The sequence below is a fragment of the Pituophis catenifer genome, unplaced genomic scaffold (genome assembly GCF_029215685.1).
Source record: "Pituophis catenifer annectens isolate HBS135680 unplaced genomic scaffold, rPitCat1.0.hap2 SCAF_2, whole genome shotgun sequence".
NCBI classification, from domain to species: domain Eukaryota; kingdom Metazoa; phylum Chordata; class Lepidosauria; order Squamata; family Colubridae; genus Pituophis; species Pituophis catenifer.
In genome coordinates, this window is record NW_027256882.1 from 253578134 (window position 1) to 253604876 (window position 26743).

Here is a 26743-nt window from a genome sequence, read left to right on the forward strand (position 1 = left end):
CTACTGCTGTTGGGATGTGGGAGAGCAATGTGTCTGAAAATAGTTTGTGAATAAAAGAGAAAATTGTTGATATAGGCAGATGCAATTAATTTTACATAGTAATTGTTAATTCAGTTACTGAAGATTATTTTCACCTATCCCAGACCTTTTGGAGTATAGGTTCTAATGCATATGTTCTTGCGTACATACACACACATACATGTATGTGTCACAAATAGTCATTTGGGGACGAGAAATTACTAAGATTAGTTTCAAGTGGAAGTTATGGGATTTTTTTTACAAGTTTGGAGAAGCTGGCTACTGTACAGGGTTATTGTATGGATTTGAATATATAATTTTCTCTATCAGCTCTTTCTGTGAGAGAGAGAGACTTACTTAAATTTGAATTGTCTTCCTGTTTAATAAGCTTGGCATATTGCCTATTTGAATGTAATTAGGTTTTGTCTATTCAGTCATTGGTTAGAAATTAATGTATACAACTGCAGATCAGATATATTTCCATTAAAAAATGTCACAAGTGACATTTTTTAACATGTTCTTAATATCTACAAGATATATTTCTTTGTACTTCATCCATGTATTTTAGTACAAGAAAATAAAATGATTTCAATATTGATTTGTTTTATATGTCAAGTATACATTTCAATGATACATAGTATGCCCTGCGTATCATTGAAAATATTTGGAATTAAAAATAAGTGAATCGCAACATTTATATTTCTTAGTTTTGTTCGGACATCATGGAAGTACTTGACATGTTGCTCCCATTGGCTCTGGCATGCACAGTTGAATTTTTCCAGGAAATTAGAGCAAACTTTATAGAGGCTTGCAACAAAGTGGCAACAGCTCTCCTGACCAGACTGGAAGAGAGAAGTAAAGATGTTCCCACAAGAGCTCCACTTCAGAACTTATATATCATTCTTTCCACAGCAGTACATATATATCAGCGTTTTAAAATGTATCAAAATGAAATGAAAGTGGACTCTGGAAAGTAAGTCTCTTTTCAGTGATAACAATGTGTTTTCATTATTATTTTTTCTTTCAACTTCCTTTATGATCTATTCTGGCTAAATTTTGACCTAATTTGCTGCTAGAACTGAGTGTTGATATTTAAATGTGAAGTATTCCTTGGGGGATATTTGAGAAATCTCCCCTTCCTAGTTACATCTACCCATTCCATCAGATCTGGCAGGAGAGGCATTTTGTAGGTCTCTTCTATTAAGGTATGTCATCTGACATAACTCCATGTAACTGATTTTTTATGGAAAGGAGGGCTCACTTTTGTCTTATCCAATCAATTTTCTCTTGTAATTTCCTTTGATGTGTTAACTATAAAAGGGACTGAAAGCTGAGTCTTTAAGTTCCCTCTTTGAATGAGAAGAATGTCTTTTAATCAGAATGTTCTGAATAAATTGAAATAAAATGATCTTCCTGTCTCAGTCAGTTTCATTGGATGCTGAGGCATGAGCCTAGAAGCCATATTTTGGCCCCAAGGCTTCAGACAGTAAAAAAATGCCACCTGATAATTTCCTCCAAATTACTGATATTTTTAAAACAGGCATTTATTGTAACACAGTAACATCATTATGAATGAATTTCAATTGCAGGAAATTTAGTACTACTATAAAAGCATTCAAAATTCAGAAAAATCTTCTGCCACAAATCCTACCAGCACTTGCTTTGATAGGTTTATAACAATAATATATTTAATGACATTTCAGTATTTCTTCTAGACTGGGGTGTCAAACTCAAGGCCCAGGGGCCCACGGGGTGGTTAGATATGGACTGCGCAGCCACCCTGGAAATAGCAAAGGACCGGCCGATGCCTCTGCCAATGAAAATGGAGCTCAGAAGGGCTGTAGCCGGACCTCCCAAGCTCTGTTTTCACTGGCAGAGGGTTGCAGAATGCCATTTTTTCTGTCAGAGGGTTGCAGGAAACTGTCACAGCTGAAAATGGAGCTCGGGGGCTCATTTTTGCTGGAAGAGCTCAGGCCACTACACGCACCCCTGACCTGAGTGACGTCGAGCTGGCCATGCCCCCCCTCGCCACGCCCCCTCTGCCCCCTCAAGCTCAAACACAATCCTGATGTGGCCCTCAATGAAATTGAGTTCAACACTCCTGTTCTAGACCAATAGATTAAGGAGCACAAATTGTTTTCATTGGCTGATTTGTTGTTCTGCCTAAGTACTTAGTAAATGACAGGAGAAATTAAAAATATTCCAAGGCTAGAAAAAGCAGCTATGTCAGGGAAGATACTGACAAAAGAATACATTTTTAAAAAAGCTTTTCATTTATTATTTTAAAAAGTTGAAGTTAAATTTTGTGACTAGTTAAAATTTAAATTGATAATTAAAAAAATTAAGTTAGCTATTAGTAAAAGGTAAAAGTTTCTCCTGTCTCGTTGTGTCCGATACTAGGGGGCGATGCAATAACTAGCCTTTATGACTTCCTATCCTTGCTTAATCTTTCATATTTTTGCACCTTATATTGCTTATGCCATATATTTGAAGTTAAAAATTATCCCCATAACCTGTATGTTTATATCACATGTATGGATAGTGTGTGTTTATATACTGTATATACTTATATCACATGCATGGACATGCATTTTCCTGACAGTTAGATCAATTAATCAGTGGAACTACTTGCCTCCAGAAGTTGTGAATACTCCAACAGTGGAAGTTTTTAAGAAGAGATTGGACACAACCATTTGTCTGAAATGGTATAGGCTTTTCTGCCTTAGCAGGCAGTTGGACTATACAATCTCCAAGTTCCACTCCAACACTGTCACTCTGTTATTCTGATTGTGTGTGTGTGTGTGTGTGTGTGTCTGTGTGTGTTAGTTACAAGCCTAATATTTATTTTAATTTTAAATTCACATTAGTGTATAACATTTTGTCAGTCTAAATAAAAATGAATTATACATTAATAACCCTGTTGTTTAGCGGTATCAGGTATAATAATAGTATGTCTTTTAATAATAGCAAAATAAATATCTGATTATTTAGCTAAGTATTTTTTTCTTTATTAAGTCTTCTTCTAACCTTATAAATAGTATAGATTTGTAAAATTACATGTATTTTCAAAAGAGCATATGTAGTGAAAAGATTTTAAAGTTAATGTGGAATCAATGGTAATAGATAATTGCTTATTTAATCATCTAAACCATTTGTAGAATTGTAGATTGCTGTCTCCTTACAGGAGTGTTCTTAAATCGTTCCCTATGATCTTTGCAATTGAACAGGCCCTTATTTCTAGCACTACTCCAGCAGTATAAGGAACTGATCAGTATTCTTCAGTTTCAAGTTACAAACTATTGCATACAAGTGTGTGTTACAAGCATTTTACAGGATGCTGAGAGTCATTACTGGGATGACAACAAAGCTTTTTATGAGGTACGAAAGTAACTTTACTATCCTTCATTTTTATACAAATGTGGTTTATTTTTCTTTATTTTTCACTGATTTGAAAAACAGATGCAAAACAATATGGATTTAAAATGAGGTTTTAAGATTGTATCCACTCATCTGATTGCCTGATGTATCTTTCAATGGATATAAAACACAAGGCCAGTAAGCTTCTTCTGATTCCCAGATATCCTGTTATATATCTGTGTTAGGTGTGATTCCACTGTTCCTAATATAAATGTCACAAAGTTAAAAAGGGAATAGTCCAGAGTAATTGGACTTAATTAAGATTACAGCAAATTGTATTCTAATTTGCTGTAAATCTTATGGATTTAAGTTTATATTTTAAGGTTGCGACTGATTAAAACAATCCCTGAAGCACTTTATTACTGAAAATGTTTATCTACAAAAAGTGTAATTGCATATTGTTTATTAATCATTTCACCAACTTGATGAATTATCTGAACCAACTAATTCATAATTCAATAATTGAAGTGGATAAGAATCCATAATCTGGAAGTACTGTATTTTTCACACTATAAGACGCTCCAGACTATAAGACACACATTAGCTTTAGAGGAGGAAAACAAGGGGAAAAAAATCTGCCTCTGCCTCCCAGCAGCCATCTGGTATTCATCTGGCTAGTGTCCTTGCAGCAAACAGCAAACATCCTGGTCAGCATCAGCACATTATCACAGCCCCAACACGTGGCTCGTCAGAGTTCTGCTCTGTTGCCCCCACCAGCTGAGCTCAGCTGCTGCCGCCAGTGGGGAACACTGGAGCAGCTGATTGGTGGTTGGATCAGCCTCCCAGAATACTGCCGATCGGCTGTTCTAGGCGGTGGGGATTACCACTGCCTATTGCTGCCGCTGCCTATTGCTGCCAATCATCTTTGGTGCCGCCGCTGATCACCACCAGCAGCTACTTGGCAGCGAAGGTTCCAGCTTTCCCTGGTGGCGGCAAGCAGTGGCAGCAGTGACAGGTGGTGGCAGCTATTGCTACCGCCGCACCAACCCCCTCCTCCCGCTGCTCTATAAGACGCACAGACATTTCCACCCACATTTTTTGGGGGGAAAAGTGTGTCTTATAGTGCGAAAAATACAGTAAGTGGTTTAGGAAACTGGAGTACCTAAAGATATATTAAGTTTACTGAAAACTATTCTCAGCAACAAACACATAAAAAGGAGCAACTATCCCATAGCTTTCTACATTTTACAGGGAAATTTGCTTTCATCACTGCAGAATTGGTGTTTGGACACATTTTAGTACTGGCAATCATTTTAAATCTGGAAAAAATGTTTTATAGTAATTCAAATTTCTGTTATTTGGATTAATGTAAAAATGGTGACTTCTAACTAATATAGCATAAGCTGTAGGGTTTTTAAAAGTCACAATCTGTTTTAAATATTGTGGGGAGTTTAACTCAGCATCTTTTGTTCTTCAGCAGTTTCTTTTCAGTCTCGATTTTATTGAGAGAATCCAACTGATATTGAGGAAGATAGGTTTCTATTGTTTAATCTTTGGTTGTTTTGCCAGGGAGAAAGATGCTCATTTTCTATCCATATGTGGCATTATTTCTGCTATGCTCTTCAACATGACCTATGGACTGTTCTATCTCCTGAATTAGCTCAGGAAATTCTAACAGAAGTTCTGGAAGAATCATTAGCACTTTTGGCTTGCAGATATTTTCAGGCCCAGCCCAGTTACAAAAGGACGCCACAAATAAGGTAATAATTTATCAAGTTATGTACTTTCAATGAGATGATAGCAACAGTAGCTTATTCTTAACTAAAAACAGCTATTAGAAATGAAAGAGGAGTGTTACAGTTAAAATAATATTAAAATCATATTTTTTAAAAAAATTATAATTTAAAGGCAATTGATTTAAAGATAAAAACAAAAAGAACACATTAAAATCCTATTGAAATCAAAATGTATAAAGTAAAACAGCCAGATGTTTGATCATACATTTGATAGAAGGTTATTTTACTTTATTTATTTCTATTTTATTAAATTCTGAGGGTGTCCAACTTGAAATGATTCTGGGTGGTTTATGTTTTATTTTTTTAACATTAGAGACTGTTAAAAAATAAAGACAATTTTAAAAAAAGAAAAAGGTACAACTCCCCACCCCCATCCCCCCAAAAAACAATAGGGACTTATCAGCTACCATTCAACCAGGCATAGGAGTAACGTTAAATTTTCAACAACCTTTTGAACACTATCAGGGTAGGAGTTGTATGGATCTTTGGTGGATGCTATTCCAGAGTGCAGGCACCACAACAGGGAAGGTACATTTCCCTAACATGACATTGATTAATTGGAAGGACCTGGAGCGTGCCCACTATGTCTGATTATAATGGATCGTAAAAACTAGAGGCAAGTGGTCCTTGACATATGAAGGGCTTTATGGGCAATAACCAGAATCTGGAATTGCATCTAGAAGCCAACTGGTAAACAGTGCAACAAATTTTGTCACAGTACTACGGACCTCAGTCCTGATTAATACAGGTCCAGATAATCTACTTCATCCAGGGCATGCCACAGCTGGAATCCCTCTGCCCTTTCAGCAACCTTCCCAAAACAGCAAAAGTTAGAGACTGGATGGAAGTTATCCAAATCTTACTCATGGTCACTCATGCCTTAGTCACCTCCCAATTGGATTATTGCAACACACAATAAAATAGAGCTGCCTTTGAAACCATCCAGAAACTGCAACTGGTCCAGAATGCAGCAACATGTGCAGTTGTGGGCATCCCACAGTTTACCCAAATTACAACACTGTTATATGAGCAGCACCAGCTCCTGTCAAGTGGAAGAAATCAGGAGTCCAGCCAGTCCAAATGAATATATGCTTGTTATATGCTAAAGCTGAGTGGTGGCCTAGAGGTGAAGACACTTGCTTTCCACTCGGAAGGTTGAGAGTTCAGTCATAGGCAGGAGCAGATGTTTCTGTATCAGGTAGCATATTACAGTCACTCAGTCTTTTTAAAGAGATGATTGCAGATATGTACTTTTGCTCTCACGTTTGCTGTTTTGAAATAAAGCCTTTGCCCGTTAATATCAGTGAGATACAGTTTGTCATCTAAGTATATGGTCTGACTGTCTTTTAATTGCAAGTTACTTTTGTGACAGCCAGAGGTGGGCATCCTAACATAGTATTGTGTTCTATGGAGAACCGAATAAGATTGAAAGAAAAAGAAGAAAATAGAAGAAGGAAAAAAAATGCATATGAAAATATTAAAAAAAATTGAGTGCTTAAAATTGCAAAGCAAACATAATATTAAATAAATTAAAATCTATAGGTGAAATCCATTAAATATTACGTATCATATTTATACTTAGTATTGGCTTTGAAAATTTTTAAGAGGCAGTGATAAGAAATGACATCCATTACTGAACAGATTGAAAATGTAGATAAGTGTTGATTGTATTCATTGAAACAGCTTCAGCTGACAACATATACTGTATATGGAATAGGCAAGTTAAATTATATTGTTGAATGTGTTTTTAAAATAAAAACTAAATGTTACCTAATAAATGTTAGCAAATAATAATTCTGATCCAGAATTCAGCATGTATACGAGAAAATTGCTTTCCTTTTCATCTTTATGGAGTGAGGTAATCCACGTATACAGAGCAAATATTAGAGACTATATTAATTACATTTTGCTAGTGAATTGTTTGAAGTAAGTCTGAGTATGATTCTAGTTCTTTTTTTTTCTGGGGGCGTTGCTTTATAACATGGGTCTCTTCTACTATATTATTATACAGATAGTCTTCCACTTATGACCACAATTGAGTCCAAAATTTCCATTGCTAAGCAAGACAGTTGTTAAGTGAGTTTTGCCAGTTACCAAACGTCTGAATTTTGATCATGTGACCACTGGGATGCTGCATGTGTCATAATAAGTGTGAAAAACAGTCAGAAGCCACTTTTTTCAGCTGTTGTAACTTTGGTCACTAAACAAGTGTTTGTAAGTCAAGGGCTACTTATAATCATTTACTTTTGCCTAAGAATCCTGATAATTTTAAGAGTAAAAAGTATATCCTTTGGAATGTGGCAAATAAGTCATGATTATGGATTATATTATATTGCTAGATTATTTCCAGAGTTTTTATTTTATCTCTTACAGAACAGATGTCACAGCAATCCTGATGACCTGTGAAAACATGCTGTGGTCAGTTTGTGGTTCCCCGCAAGAACTTTTAGATCCACATAAAGACAGAAATCCTCGTATTTATAATATCCACAGATACTGCAATAATTTACTAGCAGCTGCTCTTGTTTTAACTTCACCACTAGAGAATTTGTACAAGTAAGTGTGATTCTTCAAGATTAACATACATTTAGCCTATAATAGGAGTGACAATTGTCTCTCTTTGTTTAATGGCTGATTTATAATATGATAATAAAGCCCCAAAGTCCAAGCATTGATTTCTTCCATTAATTACATACTACTTTAGTAAGTGTAGTTAATTTGCATTCAGTTTTTACATCTTAATTCCTTAGTATGTGTTAATACTTGTGAATCATCTGATTCAGTAATTGACTCAGCTGTTTACATTGCACATAGGGCTTAGGCCAGGGGTCTGCAACAGTGGTGGGTTTCAAATTTTTTTACTAGCGGTTCTGTGGATGTGGCTTGGTGGGCGTGGCATGTCTTGATGGGTGTGGTTTGGTGGGCGTGGCAGGGGAAGGATACTGTAAAATCTCCATTCCCTCCCCAATCCAGGGGACGGTTACTGCAAAATCCCTATTTACTCCCGATCAGCTGGGACTTGGGAGGCAGAGAATAGATGGGGGCGGGGCCAATCAGAGGTGGTATTTACCAGTTGTCCGAACTACTCAAAATTTCCATGACCGGTTCCCCAGAACTGGTCAGAACCTGCTGAAAGCCACCTCTGGTCTGCAACCTTAAACACTCAAAGAGCCATTTGGACCTATTTCCCACAGAAAAAAAACACACCGGGAGCCACAAAACCTGGGTGGGCTTGGCCAAGTTGATGTCACTCAGTCCCACACAATTGCATGACCCCTAACCATGCCTACCCAGCCACAAAACCATTCTCTCTCTCTCTCTCTCTCTCTCTTTCCCCCTCTCCCTATCTTCACCGCTCTCTCCCCCCTTCTCTCTCCCCCTTCTGAATCTCTCTGTCCCTCTTTCTCTGTCCCTCTCCGTATCTTCCCCACTTCCCCTCTCTATATCTCTCCCCCATCTCTCCTCTCTCCCCCCTCTGTGTCTCTCTCTCCCTCTGTGTCTCTCTCTCCCTCTCTCTCTGTATATCACTGTGTCTCTCTGTCACCCCCTCTCTGTGTATCACTCTGTGTGTATCTCTCTATGTCTCTCTCTCTCTTTCTCTCCCCCCCTATGTGTGTGTGTGTGTATGTGTGTGTCTTGGAAAGCCGCGGCTGTGCCAAACCAGCAAATTCTTCATGGGCGCACTTCGCTACTCCTTTTATTTATTCTTTTTGGAAATCCAGGCTGGCTGAAGAAAGATCGCCAGCAATGGCAGAGGCTTCCCTTCGGGTGACCGTCCTCCTCCTTCTTTCCTCCTTCCCCTCTCATGACCTCCTGGCCGGGAGCATACGCACGCGTGGGGAGACCCTCAGCAACCGAGCGCCAAAGCGCAGCAAAGGCGTGCGCGCTTAAGGGTCTTAACAGGACACAGCTTCTCTCCTGCACTGAGGCTCTGGCCATTGCCTTGCCGTGTCATCCCCCACCCCCGACAGGTCTTCGGTCGAGCGTAGAGGGCGTGAACTCCAGCCCAAAGCAGCAGGAAGTGAAGGCTGCCTTACACACAAATGTGGCATGAAGGCAGGTACAGGGCCTCTTCTCTCCTGCACTCTCCAGTGACCCTCCTCCCCCTCCTCCTCTCATGACCCCCTGGCTGGCTGTGGCTGAGCAGGGAGACCGTCCTTAAGCGAGTGACCGCCTGCACCTTTCTTGCGCTTTGGTGCTCACTTGAGGAGGGTCTCCCTGTGCATGCGCATGCTCCCAGCTCAGCCACAGCCAGCCAGGGGGTCATGAGAAGGGGAGGGGGAGTAGGGTTGCCCAAAGGGGCTCTGCTGCGGCTGGCAATCGTTCCTCAGCTAGCCTGGATTTCCAAAAATATCCAAAAAAGAAATAAAAGGGGTGAAGGGAAGGACCAACCGGTGATGGGACAGGGAGCCACAGCAGAGGGCCCAAAGAGCTGCATGCGGCTCCAGAGCCGCGGGTTGCCAACACCCAGCTTAGGCAAATAGGCCTTGTATCTGCAGTCATTTAGACAAGGGCAGAACAGATAGAACACTTCTGAAAAAGAAAAATTTAAAAACTGAGCCTACAGAAAGAAAGATAAATTAAAAAACCAGAAAAATATAAAATCTAGAAACTTGAGATAAAGTATAAAAATATAACAAGAATTCTGTGTAAAACAAAATTATACCAAAAGTAGCCAAATGTATCTGACCAGATCTGTACCATCTTTAAAAGAACATGTGACTCTCCCTGTCCCTGTCCCTCTCAATTATATGTTGTATATTATGTATACAGTTTTTATGGTCCTCATCTGTTGCAGTGCAGGAAAATATATTTTTTCTTTTAAGTTGCATGAAACCAAGCACATGGTCTCAGAGACCAAGTGGCAGCATTTCCCTTGAGATTAGGATGAACAAGATAACTGCCTGTTTCTAAACTTAAATCCAATGGATATTACTTTTTGGTAACTGTAACTATTGATTAATAAATACTTGCACAAATAATACATCTAACATCCTGTTACACATGCTCTTGATAGCCAGTTTCCATTCCTCAGAGAACTGAGGCGTGCTTTGCCACAATCAATAAATAATGTTATGATAGTGACCAGTTTGGCTCTAATTCATTTTGAAGCCTTCAAGCTACATACTTTTTTTGTTATTCTTCCAGACAAAAAATTCCTTTTATTAGTAGAGTGCCATAATATACAGTAAGAGGATAAAGGAAAAGAAAATATTGATAAATCTTTTTAAAAATTGACATATTGTACTTTGCTTAGCATTGCTATCGGGGAACATCAAATATTACCTAATAGTTAAATAATATGATTGTTCTTTTCTGACTGATAAAATACTAATAAAATAGTGTATTTACTGATTTCTATAAAATTTTCACATCAGTTTTCTTGTGCATTCATGAATAAATTAACTTGAAATAAAGTTTTTGTAGTTAAATACAATTCACTTGAAAATTATATGAACATTTTGGATGAAAGTGCCAGCCAAATTATGAACATTTTGGATGAAAGTGCCGGCCTTCTTGACCAAAATTCAGCAGAAAAATATAGCTCTCCTGACATATGATTGTTCGGTTTGTTGCCTTGGTATGACTTGATAGAAGAATTAGAGACAAAACTCAGCTAATTTAGAATCTTTATTGTAGACAAGATGAAGCCGTTCAAAACAGTTGATTGTTGATGAGAAGAAATGTTATATCCTCAGGGATTTACACTTCTGGCTTCTTCTGGTCACCCTTCAAATTAATAAATAATTAATATGGATATTTTGGACCCTTAAGGAGGAGTTGCTGTATATTTAGTACAAAGAATTATTGGATTGCTTAATTTGTTTAAGTGTGAACCATTAGCTTTCAAAATTTAATTGAAAGGAATGGCAATGAATAAGCCTGTGCAATTTGTTGCACCCACAAAGACTTTGTATATTGTGATCAAACTGAGTGTTTATAGAGCCAAAGACATTCAGCATTTTCCATACAGAAATGCTGCTTATTGAGTATGACATTGTTCATATTCTATTTCAATTTTTTTTTGAAGTCTGGGTATGCTTCAGGTGTTGTTTCTAAAGTTTTATTGTATTTTTGGCAAAATAGGGGGGCTCTTCCTAAATTTTAGTGGGTTTTTTTGACAGTCAATCATTAAGCATGTTGTTACAATAGAATCTTTTTCACTTAGTGATTCATAAGGTATGCTGATTTGCATATGTAAATAAGCTATCTAAATTAAATGGCACCTGGGCTTTCTTTTTCCTTGACAAGTTTCATTTTTCATCCAAGAAGCTTCTTCAGTTCTGATTGAGAATCTCCATAGTTATCTGAATCAAATGGGTGCTGTACTGTTCTTTTTCTCTGGGAGTATTTCATTTCATATGAAAAGAATGGGAGGGTATATGAAATTGCAAGGATTGAAATTTCTTGTGAGGTACTTGGTCAATCATAATAAAGAAACCAGCCAACACTTCAAGCAGCTACTTGGCTGCTGGTAACCCTCCAGCTGCATTTCTTCCTTCAGATGACCAAATAAGGCATCAGTGCTACTAAAAATATAGAAGATAAAGAATATATGTGATTTTAATCAGAAGTAAAAGAACGTTAACCACTGAATCTCTATCCAGAATGACATTTGTACACAGGTAATTTGTTCAGGGAAAAATAGAGTAATAATAGCTAAGCAATTGTGATCAGTTTTACTAAACTGAATTTATTACATGCCTTATTTGACCAGCTGAAATGCAGTTGGACAGCTACCAGCAGACAAGTAACTGCTTGAAGTGTTAGCTGATTTTGTTATTATCATTGACCGATAAATTCACAAGAATGTTGATGATGCTATCTGTTCAATTGTGCCTTATTCTCAGCAGTTTTATGGATCAGTTTTCTGCACATTTTCTTTTATTTGTTTTAGTTCTGAAATGAACGCTTAATTGTAATAGTTTTCAAGGGGTTTTTTTCTCTTTTTTCTCTTTTTCTCTTTCCACACTTTTAAGAACATCAATTTTCCAGTGTTTTGCTACAATAATCTATTGCTCTATATTAAATCCATTTGTTATGCTGCCTCAATATGTTTTAGGAAAAATGGAAAGCTAACCAATAGCAGGATTCATTGTCAATTTGGTAATTTCCCCAATTTCTTCAATTTTTTAAAGAAAGATTTCTTGGAAATTATACTACTGTATAGGAGGAATTGTAAAAAAAGAATGTAAAAATTTGTGACCTCATATGTAATGTAAGGCAAGATTACCCATCCCCTCTCCCTCTCAATCAAAATCTAATCATTTTCTCTCTGGAAGAAAAGCATTTAGCTGTTCCCTGTGCCCTAAAGTTTAAATATCAGTCTGCTAATACACATAGGAGCACAATTGAACCCAAAATTTCTGATGTTAAGTGAGCCATTTGTTAAGTGAGTTTTGCTCCATTTTATGACCTTTACCACACTTGTTAAGTGAATCACTGCAATTGTTAGTAACACAGTTGTTAAGTAAATCTTGCTTCCCCATTGACTCTGCTTGTCAGAAGGTAACAAAAGTTGATCATATGACCCCAGGACACTGCAACCGTCATAAATATGAGTCAGTTGGCAATTGGCTGAATTTTGATCACATGACCATGGGGATGCTGCAATGGTCATAAGTGTGAAAAACTGTCATAAGTCATTTTTTCAGTACTATTGTAATTTTGAGTGATCACTAAATAGACTGTTGTAAGTGCAGGCTTACCTGTACTTCAGATGGAACACTTGTTTTACTATAATTTACATTAAATATGATGAGAGAATTTAGGATTTCTAAGCAGCATTCTGCTCACCTTACAGTCTCTCATTCATAAAATAATTTCCTTTAGAAGATTAAGCCCCCCTGCTCCAGAACACTTGGAAAACAGGATAGATAACTGTGCCTGGAATTACCCACTTTGCGGTATTTCTACATATTATTTCAAAGAAAACAAATGAGGTGTCTATAAAGTCACCAGGAGTCAGGTTGAGTCAAAAGAAACTTTTTATTTAGCCCTTACTAAAGATACTAAATACAGTATCTTTTCTTTTGAAAAAAATATGCAGTCTTAGTAGTTAAAAGTATTTTTGTGAGTTTGAAAAAATAGTCTAAATTCATGAATCTTGATATCACATGTAATTTAAGGAGATTTTCAACAATTTAAATTTTATGAGGCATCTATTAGATCATTATTTAGGCAACTCATAATTTCACACCAGTGCTGAAATTTACAAGATCGCTTCTCACCTTGTCACTTATTACAGAAGAATAACACCATCGTAATATGGAATTTTTCCTTGATATCAGATACTTCCACAGATGCTTCTCCCAGCTTTGAAACACGAAGCAGCTGCTATAGCATATATTATATATAAAGAACATCTACTAACTAAAGTAATGCATTATCAATCAGCAGAGCAGGAAAATGAAACCAAATGAGCCAGTGAAGCACTAGAGCTGGGTATAGAAGGTGAATCCCCTAAAAGAGTCTCTCCCTTGGTTTACTCATTGAGCACTGTCCCTGCTTCTGGTTACTATCTAAATTCTGATCACACAGAAGTATCTTTTTTGGGATGCCCATCATCATTTGGTCTGGCTGCTGGACTCCCTGATCAGTCTAGCTGGAATGTAACTGAGGGAGAAAAGAATGAAGCAAGAAACAGAGCCAGGTCTGTCTTTTTTTCTGTCACTTTAGTCTGGCTATAAGAATTGCACTCAGACTTCTCCTTATGCAACAAGTTTTATATCTTACTGCTATAGAGCCATGGGGTCCATAAAAACCATTCTTTACCTTGGTTGATCGTTTGATGTTCTACAGCATGCTGAATGGGACAGTGGATTGAACTGAAATACAATACCATGGCAGTAAGCCAAAATATTTCCATTAAACATGAAGCTGTTGGAATTGAAATCAGTTACCCATTTTCTCTTCATTGCCTGCCTGTCAAAGGAATATGATAAATTCTGATTTTGAATTGCTTATTTTTTTTCAGAACAGTTCAAAGCATTTTTGATGACTTGTCTTCAGATATTTTGGAGCAAGCTGTTTACCAACCATTGCACTGGCTATCTGTCATATCAGAGTTTTCCTCTTCATTGTTAAAGTAAGTATCTTTGTAATATAGACAGGACTCGAACCCATATCTGTGTTTTATATTGTTGCTTTTACTGATAAATTGAAATGAATTATACCACTTTGAAACATTTTATTAAAATATATATTTCATTGTCTAGTTTCTTTAAAAAACTTGTTCTTGCTTTACAAATTTTATACAGCAATTGTTTTTATATTTGTTTTTTGTACTTGATTTAACTTTGAAAAAGTAGCAATCTTGAGAATTGGTGAAGCTACTAAAGCTTACATTTATTGCTTTGTTCGTATTTGGTATTTTTAGAAAAATGGCATGTTTAAAAGCAAATGCATAATTTTCTTGCTGTTTCAGTAAGTGTAATAACAATTTACATATGAGACATATGCTACCAGCTGTACTGCCATTTCTTTTCTAACTTTGGATCAAAGTCCTCTCACATCCATTTCAAAACCTGTTTGAGCTTCTCACAATATTTTGTGTCCCTTCCTAGTAATCTTTAATTTCTAATTAAATACTAGACTTTTTTCATTTGTATTATGAAAGAAAAAAATGTTTAGCTTTATTATTCATGTTTTGTAGTTTTGATTTTTAGTTTTTTCTCTTCTGCTTTATACAATTGCATTGCTCTAAAATAAAATTTCAGTAATTATATTATGTAGTTTAATAAAGCCCCAATTTGGGATTAGGTAATTCTGCTTAGCTAAATCATCATCATCATTTTGTAAAGAGTATATAGAAGATGTTGATGCTACCAGAAGTCTGTATGTGGCGCTATGAAGTACTCTTCAACTGCAGCAATGTTTTATTAAGATGGATGCAAACCATAACTTTCCTCATTACAGAATTGTTTATTCATGTCATATTTTATATGTAGTTAATCTTCTGCTGTATGTGGGTGTGGCTAGTCTTATATTCGTGGCTATATGAGCTTGGAAGATGAAGTAACATATGTTTCTCCATATGACCAGTGAAAAAGTTTTCAGTAGTTTTATTAGTATTAACACAATGACTGAGTGAACATTTCAATTTGCACAGTGCTTTAAGAGTCTAGAGCAATTGCTAAATACTGAAAAATAGCACCCCGTCTGATTAGGTGTAAGTTTGTATGAATTCCATGTTACAAAGATCCAGCTCTTTTCTAATTAATAATTGTACAGTCAATTTGCTGCTAAATTATATTTTATGATAGATATTGAATTATAAATAGGTGTTTAGGCATTGTTATAATGTTATGTTTTATTCATTTTTTAATATCCAAATAAATGTACATGAAAAAAGTTTATGTATTGTGATATGAAGCTGAAGAATAAGCTGTCTAATAAATAACCTTTGTACTGAATATGTTTTGCAAGTGTGCGATATAGAATGATGTGCTAGTATACTTATACGTTTAACTGTAAGATATGCTAAAAGGCCACAATTAAGTTTTTTTTATATACAGCACAATTTATTTCTAACCAAGAAATTAAAATCCTAAAACAAGGCCAAAAAAGCTTCATTTAAAATTGCAACCAACCATTGTATATTTTTCTTTCTTTCTATTATGTGTCAGAAGAACTTACATAGGAACACAATATATTGAGAATTTCTCTTACATAAACTTTGTTTAAATAAATTAAACTCTTTATTTATTTGTTTTATTATAGAGAACTTATATGTGCCTTCATTCAATATTGCAGGATATACTGTAGTTGAAAATAAAATATTCCCAAATATGCTCCATGAAGCATTCTTATTTTAGAGGCAGATGTCTATTAAATACATGTCTCTAATAGTGTGTTCTAATATTGATCTTTAGTTAGAATAGTTATTTTATATCAGTACTTCTTTGTATTACTATATATATAGTGTGTGTGTGTGTGTGTTATAATTCTGCTTATGACTTTAGACTTCATTTCAAATATTTACGGCAATAATTCTAAACATACATAACACTCAATTATACTAAAAGATTTCATATTTATATAAGCATTAAAACAATGTCTGGCTCGTGAAACAAGAGAATTAATAGTCCCAAAAAAGAAAATAATTGAGGTTGCCTTGTAACTGTTATAGATGTATTATTAATCGTTTAGCATATGTTAACTGGCTTTTAGGGTATTAAGATAAATATAATTCCTTCCCCCAATAGCATCAAGTATACATATAGTAAGCAGACATGAAAGCATCCATCAAACTGTAAGGAGTTAGAGTTTAAAGGAATTAGCATTAACCTAAACTTTTAGGGCTGTTGATTTCACAGGTAAATTAAATATATTAATCTGTATGTATCTTTCATTTTGAAAGAACTCCATCAGCTGGAGAAATGACAACTCAGGGTCATCTGAAGCTACTATTATCCCAGCCATATTGTAACTGGAACTTGCTTCTACGAACACTGCTACATCATGATTGCCTCTTAGTGAAAATTTTGTTGAGAAGTTTTAGTAAGTATTAATTTTATCATGTTTCTAATAATATAAATGTGCAAACATAATTATATTTTCAATAGTTTAACCCTAACCCTTTAAATTATTCAAATATTAATAGGAGGACTTTATGATATTGTGGAATCAAAACAACAAATAATCAAAGCTCACTGCATTGTTTATTAGACAGTACATACTGAAGGGGTCTCTTCCAAAATTATTGTGAAAGACCCTCTTGCAGACAAAGAGATGCATATTTATACATTTCAGAATGGAGGTGAAAATGATGCAGGCAAATGTATACTGAACATAAGAAATAGATGATATACGATACATATTCATGTAATAATATAATAAATCTTAAATTACTACTTACTCTTATCTATGTAAAATAATGATCTTAGTTAGAAGAAACATTTGCATTTTCAGATTCAAATGCTGCTACGGGTATAATAATAGCAGGCCACTGTACAACAAAATTCCGTAGGTCTCAATTTATCTTAAACTATTCCATCATCTGAAAACTGATTTTTGTCACAATCCTACTCCCTCTTGAATATAAAGCCATTAAAAGATTTTTGAAGTAATATCAAGGCCTTCAGATCCTCCAATTCATTTTAACAACTGTTTCCGATGGTTATATTAGCATGTGTACTGATAGTGAAAAAGACAGATATCTATTGTAGTACTTCATTTCTCTCTTCCTTGCTATTTGCTTAGTTCTGAATTACTCCTACAGATTCTAAAAAATAATCTCTAATTACTAACTACTAATAATGGTTCAAAAAAATTTGATTCATCCTCTGAGAGGATCGCCGTGAGAGGGCGATTTCTGGACCTGACCCCCGGACGCTGTCTATATGCATCGGTTCATTACTGCCACCCCACCACAAGAGGGGGTTGTCCAGCTGACCTAACCACCGTGAGAGGGTGGTTAGATCTATTTCCCCCTTGGAACTGTGGTCGTCCTGGCTTTGGACTATGTCCTCTGTTGTGAGGGGACAGGGGACTTGGTCCTGCAAATATGTCTTTGAGATCCCCCATTCCTTTGTCTTCTCCTTGGTCCTTTATATACACCCTCAGGATATGGTCGTGTTACCCATTATGATTAATGTACTCAGCAGCGGAGCTTCTTGGTCTGCGAGACTCCCCCCTCTCGCAGGCTTGGCCCTCCATTCTATCGAGAGCCTACCTCGATGACGGGCTCTGGAGTCCCGAGAGGTGGCATGCCGCAAAGAGGGGGTTGCGGGGTTTTTTAAAATTGTCCTTGTTTAAACTTTTAAGGGGTTCTGGGAGGGGGGAGGGGGGTGGGATTGGAATTAGGATTGTGGGTTTGGGGGATAACCCACTAGGGGGAGAGTCGGGCTTGGCCAGGACGTTCGGCGGGGGTGGTAGGGGATCCGGAGGGGGTCGAGCTGGTCCAGACTATGCTTTCACCATCGGTACTGTGTGTGGGAGGGGTAGATATGGCGGGAGCAGGGGGCCATATCATGTTAAGGGAGCACGCACCCGCTGTCTTCAAGCGGTAGAGTGCTCCGGCCCCCAAGGCTCCACCCGCTCTCCAGGTAGTACAGACCTTCAGGGCCCGGGCCTTCGTCTGATGTTGTGCAACGCCAGGTCTGTAGTAAATAAAGCCCCCCTCATCTGTGATCTTGTTTACGAGGGGGGAGCGGACCTGGCGGGTATTACGGAGACCTGGTTGGGCCCAGAGGGAGGGGTCCCTCTGGTAGAAATGTGCCCACCAGGTTTCCACGCATTCCATCAGCCAAGGTCACAGGGGAGGGGCGGGGGAGTAGCGGTTATTATTAAAGAAGGCCTTAGGCCGAGGGAGACCACTGTACCTCAGACAGCTGGTTGTGAGTCCCTCCGTGTGAAGTGGGGCCACGGGGTTCAGATGGGTTTGCTGATCACGTACCTGGCTCCCTGCCACGTGGCGGCAGCCCTGCCCGAGCTACTCAACGTTATTGCCGCGGTGGCGGTTGATACCCCCAGACTTATGGTCATGGGGGATTTCAACCTGCCATCCGTGGGTGAGGCGTCTGAGGTGGCTCGGGAGTTCATGGCTTCCATGACGGCCATGGACCTGACCCAACTAATTCATGGCCCTACGCACACCGGGGGAAACACACTGGACTTGGTTTTTGTCTCTGGACAGTGGTTGAGTGATCTCGAGATAGGGGATATAGTCATCGAGCCCTTGTCATGGTCAGATCACTCGCTCCTTCGCCTTGACCTTCGAACCGCAGCACCCCGCCGCAGGGAGGCGGAACCGGTAAGATGGTACCGCCCCAGGCGCCTGATGGAACCTGATAGGTTCCAGATGGAGCTTGGGCCAATCCCGGAGGTTCTGGCTCACGCCTCATCTGGGGACCTAGTGGCCGCCTGGGATAGGGCGGCGGCTGGAGCCCTGGATCGAGTCGTGCCTTTGCGGCCTCTGACCCGGCGCCGATCTCGCCTGGCTCCTTGGTTCACCGAGGAGCTGAGGGAGATGAAGCGCCGGAAAAGACGCCTAGAGAGCTGTTGGAGGGCTAGTCTTTCTGAATCTGACCGAACACTGGTAAGATCTCATATTAGGAGTTACCTAGTGGCGATAAAAGCAGCAAAGTGTACTCACTTTACTGCTCTTATTGCGTCATCAGATAATCGCCCGGCCACCCTGTTTAGGGTGACCCGCTTCCTGCTCCACCAGGAAGCGCGGGAGGACCCCTTGGAGGGAAGAGCCGAGGATTTTGTTCAGTATCTGTATGACAAAATCACTCAGATTCGGGCAGGTCTGGACTCCGACGGGATAGGTCCAGCGAGGGTGACGGAGACAGGTCTTGAGACTGTTATCTGGGATGAGTTTGATCCTGTGACCCCAGATGACGTGGACAGGATTCTGGGTAGATTGAACGCGACCACATGTTTGTTGGACCCGTGTCCCTCCTGGTTAGTGCTGGCTTCCCGGGAGGTGACGCGAGGCTGGCTCCAGGGGATTATAAATGCTTCGTTGGGTGAGGGTGTCTTTCCCGCCGCCTTGAAAGAGGCGGTGGTAAGGCCTCTCCTCAAGAAGCCTTCCCTGGACCCGGCAGTATTGGCTAATTATCGTCCAGTCTCCAACCTTTGCTTCGTTGCGAAGGTTGTTGAGAGTGTGGTTGCGCGACAGCTACCCCAGTACCTGGATGAAGCGTCGTATCTAGATCCGTTCCAGTCGGGCTTCAGGCCTGGGTACAGCACGGAAACGGCATTGGTCGCGTTGGTTGATGATCTCTGGAGGGCTCGGGACAGGGGTTGTTCCTCGGTCCTGGTCCTGTTAGACCTCTCAGCGGCTTTTGATACCATTGACCATGGTATCATGCTGCACCGGCTGGAAGGGTTGGGGGTGGGAGGCACCGTTTTACGGTGGTTCTCCTCCTTTCTCTCTGACCGGTCGCAGTCTGTGTTGACAGGGGGGCAGAGATCGACCCCGAGGCCCCTTATATGTGGGGTGCCGCAGGGATCGGTTCTCTCGCCCCTTCTGTTCAACATTTATGTAAAGCCGCTGGGCGAGATCATCCGTGGTTTCGGGGTGAAGTACCATCTGTACGCTGATGACACCCAGCTGTACATCTCCACCCCGGACCACCCCAACGATGCCCTTGAAGTGATGTCCCAGTGCCTGGAGGCCGTACGGATCTGGATGGGGAGAAACGGGCTCAGGCTCAACCCATCCAAGACCGAGTGGCTGTGGTTTCCGACGTCCCGATATAGTCAGCTGGTGCCATCGCTGGCTATTGGGGGCGAATCATTGGCCCCCACGGAAAGGGCTCGTAACTTGGGCGTCCTCCTGGATTCACGGCTGTCTTTAGAAGAGCACTTGACGGCCGTGACCGGGAGGATTTTTCATCAGGTTCGCCTGATTCGCCAGTTGCGTCCCTTTCTAGATCGGGACTCGTTACGCACAGTCACTCATGCCCTCGTCACCTCTCGTCTGGACTATTGTAATGCTCTCTACATGGGGCTCCCCTTGAGGTGCACCCGGAGGCTCCAACTGGCGCAGAGTGCGGCCGCGCGGGTGGTTATGGGAGCAACATGGAGCTCCCATGTAACACCTCTCCTGCGCGAGCTGCACTGGCTCCCGGTGGTCTTCCGGGTGCGCTTCAAGGTTCTGGTTACCACCTTTAAAGCGCTCCATGGCTTGGGACCTGGTTACTTACGGGACCGCCTACTACCATCATCAGCCTCCCACCGACCAGTACGCTCCCACAGAGAGGGGCTCCTCCAGGTGCCGTCGGCCAAACAATGTCGGCTGTCGGCCCCTAGGGGGAGAGCCTTCTCTGTGGGGGCACCGACGATCTGGAATGAGCTCCCCCCAGAGATACGGAGGATTCCGGATCTGCGCACCTTCCGCCGCGAGTTGAAGACGTTGTTATTTCATCAAGCTGGCCTCGCCTAAATCTTCTCCCTTTTAAATGTAAATTCTAAATTTTAATGGATTTTAAAATGGGTATTTTTAAATGGGTATTAATTCAGCCAAATTTATTTAATCCGTTTTATTCGATTTTAAATTTTGTATATTTATGTGTTTTACTTCATGGCTGTGCACCGCCCTGAGTCCTTCGGGAGTAGGGCGGTATAGAAATTTAATAAAATAAAATAAATAAATAAATAAATCCTCTGAAGTTCTGAAACACAATTATTGTCCTCCCTAGTTTAAGTGGTAGGGTATCAATCCTTTCTCTCTACCTTGTAAGATTCCTATGCAAAGAAGCCTTATGAAAAAAAGTACCGACTGTCTTCGATAGGTGGTTTCCACAAAGAGCTATTAGAGAAGTTGATGAGAATACTAGTTTTCAACTTGTAAAAATAGAAGACCACTATGCCTAACCTGCATGTCCATTTGAATGATTTATAAATCAAAATCAGTGCATTCATTATGTGCAAATGCCCACAATACAATTACAAAGCAGATTGAGCTTAAATTGCCCTATTCATGTATAATTTCCCCAAATGCATGCACAACACCTTGGGGATAACAATAGCCCTTCCTTGGAGACTTTAAGGTGATCTTCTACTTCTTACTCCAATTTATCAGAGAACAATGTTATTTGTACCTCAGCTGATGATGACTACATCCTGTTGAACTTGTTGCACCATCACAAATGCACCAAATGGACTGATTCTGTTAGTGACTGAAACTGACAGACAGCTTACCTAAAATATGCTTACACATCTAACTGCTCACTCATACATTTACTGAGTTGCCTGCTGTCCATAACAACTTCTAATTGCTCCCTACTATGGCTTTACATGACCCTCTATCATCACAGAGGAAGTGACCAAGGGGGAAAAAAACCTCTGTAATGCTGCTGTCATGGAATATTGCATGATAAGATCTAAGTTCCCCAGATTCATGAACAATTCTACACAATTTGAAATCCTATTATTCTCATCAACATCTCTAATAGCTCTTTGTGCTTTATAGGAAAAAAGTCCTAATTGTTCTTCTTATAACTGTGGCTGCCATGAGGGATTTTTAATTGTCTATCTAACTAAGGATATATTTTCTGAATGATGGGAAGGGAATTGCCTCAGCTTTGATGTTATCAGCAGAGCCTTTCTGCCTAAAGCTTGGCCTTGAATAAGAATGGCCACTATGGATACTTGATTCTTGCCTAGCAGCCTTGCAGAATCATTTGCTTTTATCTTGCATGCTCTTTCCATTCCACTTTATCTTTCTAGCTTCCAACAAGGAAAAAATGCCAATGTCCTTGAAAACACAAAAAGGTATATTATGGAACCTTCCCAGATAAACCCACATTCTCAAGAACATTAAGGGAAATGTGGCATATTTGAAGGTAGGGCTTGTCCTTGTAATTTTAGCATGGCTAGGTGGCCATTTGCTAAAAGAAACTCATACCTTCTTAGTAGCAGTATAATGCTCCTCTAGAATACTTTGTGGAGTTGCCCCACTGTTGATGAATCAGCATCATCACCATCCATCAAGGTGATGTGTTGTCGAAGGGCTTTTGACACTCGACAGGTACTTTCTATTGTTGTACACACAACTTGCTGTATGAGAGATTTTAAGTTGCAGCTTTTAATGTCAACCATTAAAAGTTAATCATAGACGGATATTGTTAGTGCAGTCTGGTGGCAATTATTGACTACCACATTCATATCTAAGATTTGAGATCTAATTTTATTTTCTAGTTCAAGTTATAACTTGTCCTCAATCTTCAGTTGGAACGTATCTTCCAAAATTGTTAACTCTCTCAATCAGGTAAGGTTGAACCAGCAATTGACTTGAATTGTGTATTATTGCTGTTGCTGGTGCTGTTACTAGAACACAGTAGACTTTTACGAATGAAGGCATGTCCCAAGATAATGTTGCAGGATCCAATCTGGATCAGTCACTGGGATGAAAGGTTTTGTCTTCTGAGCTTTGGACTCCTGTTGGAACCCATCTTCAGGAAACTTCTCTCTAGCAGAGTGTATGCTGTTCCGTATGAGGTACTTATAGTGCCTGTTATAAGTGGCTTTTTAGATTTGATAGGGGTGTGTTGATGTCTGGCTTTTAAGTCATTAGCTGTTGTTTGCTTGTGCTGTCCAGCCCTCACCTTCTAAAGACTTGAAAGGCTGGTGGTAAATCAGCACTTCTGTTGATTGACAAGGGGCCTATTTCCCAGACTTCAATCACTTCCCTGGTTGTTTTTGTGCCTGCTTGTCCAACAATCTTAGTAGCTGCAAAATTGAATGTGTGTCCTTGTTCATTGCAGTGTAAGGCTACCAATGAGTTCAGGTCTCTTTGTCTGACTGGTTGCTTGTGTTCTTGCAATTGATGGTTAGCTTCACTGTCCTACATAGTCACAGAGGCAATCCATGCAGAGGATTTGATGCATTACATTGGAAGTATCTTCCACTTCCAAAACCGGGCAAAACCGGTTCGGTGACATCATATCGTCACCGCTACCGGCTCAGTGGAATTGGGCCGAACCGGGAGGAACCCACCACTGCCTATGAGCCAATGTTTCCTGCCAAATCTGCTGCAGTTCTAAAAACCCCTAATGTGAGCTTTGTGCATAGACTTTCCTTGGCTCCTCCTTTTGTTCCCTTTAATCATTAATTAATTTTCCAAATTAATCAGAGAAGAAGAAATAGTAATTGTACAATCTTACAGTACTTCAACTCTGTGCACCTTAGCTACCTAAACTACGGTAAAGAACTGCAAGGTGCTAGAATTGGCCAAAGCAAGGGAAAAAATTGGCCCCTTCTATCAGTTCTGAAAATGGCCCTGAAAAGGTTAAAAAAAAATCCTGTCTCAAGTGAGCAGGTAATGGAAGAGAAAATAAGTTATAGGCAGGTATTTCTAAGTGTTAAGAATTATGGGTTCAGAGAAGGCAATTCATCCATTATACAGAGAAATTATCAGAGAACGTGAAAGAAGAAAGGATATGTTTTATCTTTTCTAAGCTCGCTATACTATTACCCCCTAATGATATATTAAGGTGCCTTATATCAGTCTGCTTGTTCATTTATCTGTGCTGTCTCTTCTTACTGATAGCAATTCACAAGAGTGTCAGGCAGCTACATCATCTATTATCTGATCCCTTTAAAGCAGTGATAAGCAACTTTTTTAGGAGACAAAAATCTGTTCCAGCATTGGATGTTGCCATTTCATTTACCTACACATGACTATCTTTTTTCTCTAAATTTACAGATAGTTAGCAGTTACTTTATTTTTAAAATTGTGTTACACTTCCTTTTTGTTGGGAGATTCAAATCCAATAGCACTGATTCTTTAGCATGTTATCATTTATTGACCACAAGGGAAAACTGAGTGTAGCTAAAGAGTTAAGGATTTCCTATGTGTACATACTTTGTCTATCACTGTGCTGCATGCTCTTGTCCAAGGGATCCTTAACCTGAGGTCAATTCCTTCTGCTTTTATTTCCAGACACATACCAGATTAATAACATATTTTTTTACTTTCTCTTGGTAAATACAGTTGACTAGATGCTAAACTTTGTATATTCATATAATGTATTCTGTAGAAATAAATCTCCTTTCTGATATAGTTAATAAACCTGCCTGTTCATTTAACCAATTTCTAAGAGCACCTTTAATCCTTAATCAGATCAGATTCCTACTCTCAAGAATGCTCAAATTGCACACACAGAACAGTTTCTGACTGTTCCTTATAGTTCCCTTGCCATTTTGAGGTGATTTTTACCTCAAAATGAAATAATTTATTCTCAATAATTATAGACAAAAGTTTCAGGAATCCCATAAAAGAAATCTGGATATATTGGTTTTGCCTGCAACTCTTGTTATAAAACTATTAGCTGACTCTTATTTCAGGACAACTAAAAGCTTGAACAAAACTATTTCTGTTAAGATCTGAGTATACACACATATACTCACATAAAGACACACAAACACACACATATATGTATGTACATAAACACAGAGACATGCACAAAGTATATGTATGACAAAGAATGCACACAATTTTAAACTGATTGGGTTAACAAAAGCTATTCTAATTTATTCCATTCCATTTTTTTAAAAAAAACGAGCTATTTGACATCTCTGCTTTTGAAATGGCATATATAACTATATGAGTTTACATTTTATTATTTTGTAATTTTAAACACAACACAATATATCTTACAGCAGTGATGGCTAACCTTTTTGCCATCGCGTGCCAAAAGCGGGGGGAGTACGGGGTGGTAGCACATGTGCATGCCCGCATGCATAATTCTATGCACCCTGGCCCCCCCCTGCACAAGCACACGTGATTCCCCCCATGGTCCCCCCATTTTTGGCATGTGATGGCACAATGGGCCCGGTAGGCCCGTTTTTTCGCCCTCCCAGGCTCCAGAGGCTTTCTAGGAGCCGGGGGAGGACGAAAAGAGCCTTCCCCACACACACCCAGAGGCCTTCCAGAGGCCAGAAACAGCCCATTTGCCGAATTCCGGTGGGCCCAGAAGGCCCGAAAATCAGCTGGCCAGTGTGCACATGCGTGCTGGAGTTGAGCTAGGGCAACACTCGCATGCCCATCAATATGGCTCCGTGTGCCACCTGTGGCACGTGTGCCATAGGTTCGCCATCACGGCTATACAGTTTATTTGTTTGTATTAATTTTTTATACTGTCTTATTTTTGTTTAACTCAATGAAGTGAGTTTGGTTTTAATTCCTAGAAACAGTCTGGCTTTAGTGGTATTTGAATAGATACTGAAAAAATAAATTGTATATTTAAAATTTATTAACATTTATTTTAAATATTTAAACATTTCAGAAATAGTTCATTTTGTTGCTTAGCAAATTTATTTTTTGCAATCAGGATTAATGATTTTTGTTCAACATGTTATCCACACAATTATATCAACCCTTGACTATCTCAGACAGTTCCAATGCATAATGTGGGAGTTCTCATAGATTCATGACACCTGTTCAAGGAGCAGGCGGCAGTTGTGGCTAGGAGAGCCTTTACAGAACTTTGTGGCTAAAAGAGCCTTTTCAGAAGTTTCAGAAAGCTGCGCCCTTTCCTGAATCCCGAGGAAATGCACTCAGTCATTCATACTGTGGTTATCCCTCACCTGGATTATTGCAATAATAATGATACTTGGGGGTATATTTGAAGAGCATTAGGAAGCTACAACTGGTCTGGAATGCAGTGGTATGGCCAACTGGCAGAATCAGATTTTAAAGGTCTCACTTTATGAGGTGGATCTCACTTGGAGAGGTACAACATTTCAGAGGGGAGAAGTCACAGCAGTTAAAGGCTTTTCTCCTGGACTCCACAGCTGGAATTCCTTGGTTGACAGGGTCTGCAGGATGCCCCTTCTGCCAGCATGAGTAGGGCAGGTGAAGCCCATCGGGGTGAGAACGTTTCTCAGGTAGCTTGGATCTATGGATCTCTTGAGTAAAAACATTTCTTCTAAAAAGAAATTAAAGTATGAGTGCACACTGACATTGAGACAAAATTACGGTAAGTAATTAAGAATTGAGGAAGGTTTTATTGGCTAGGATTTAATCCTAATTGATTGATTGATTAGGATTGAGTTGAATGGGGAATGCTCCGGGGGGGGGGGGGCTTTCATAGTTTTCTCGTATTTCTGCAAAC

The 26743-nt window shown here is 39.3% G+C and overlaps 1 protein-coding gene across 2 annotated transcripts in view; it reads left to right on the forward strand.

The window, feature by feature from the left end:
- KIAA0825 (KIAA0825 ortholog) overlaps positions 1-26743 on the forward strand; it is a 168804-nt gene that overhangs the window by 33613 nt on the left and 108448 nt on the right. For both annotated transcript variants that reach the window (XM_070935756.1, XM_070935757.1), the window contains exons 8-13: positions 726-991; positions 3246-3396; positions 4945-5135; positions 7545-7727; positions 14149-14259; positions 16534-16673. In XM_070935756.1, coding sequence (XP_070791857.1) covers positions 726-991; positions 3246-3396; positions 4945-5135; positions 7545-7727; positions 14149-14259; positions 16534-16673 — 1042 coding nt within the window. The remainder of the gene's footprint in view (positions 1-725; positions 992-3245; positions 3397-4944; positions 5136-7544; positions 7728-14148; positions 14260-16533; positions 16674-26743) is intronic.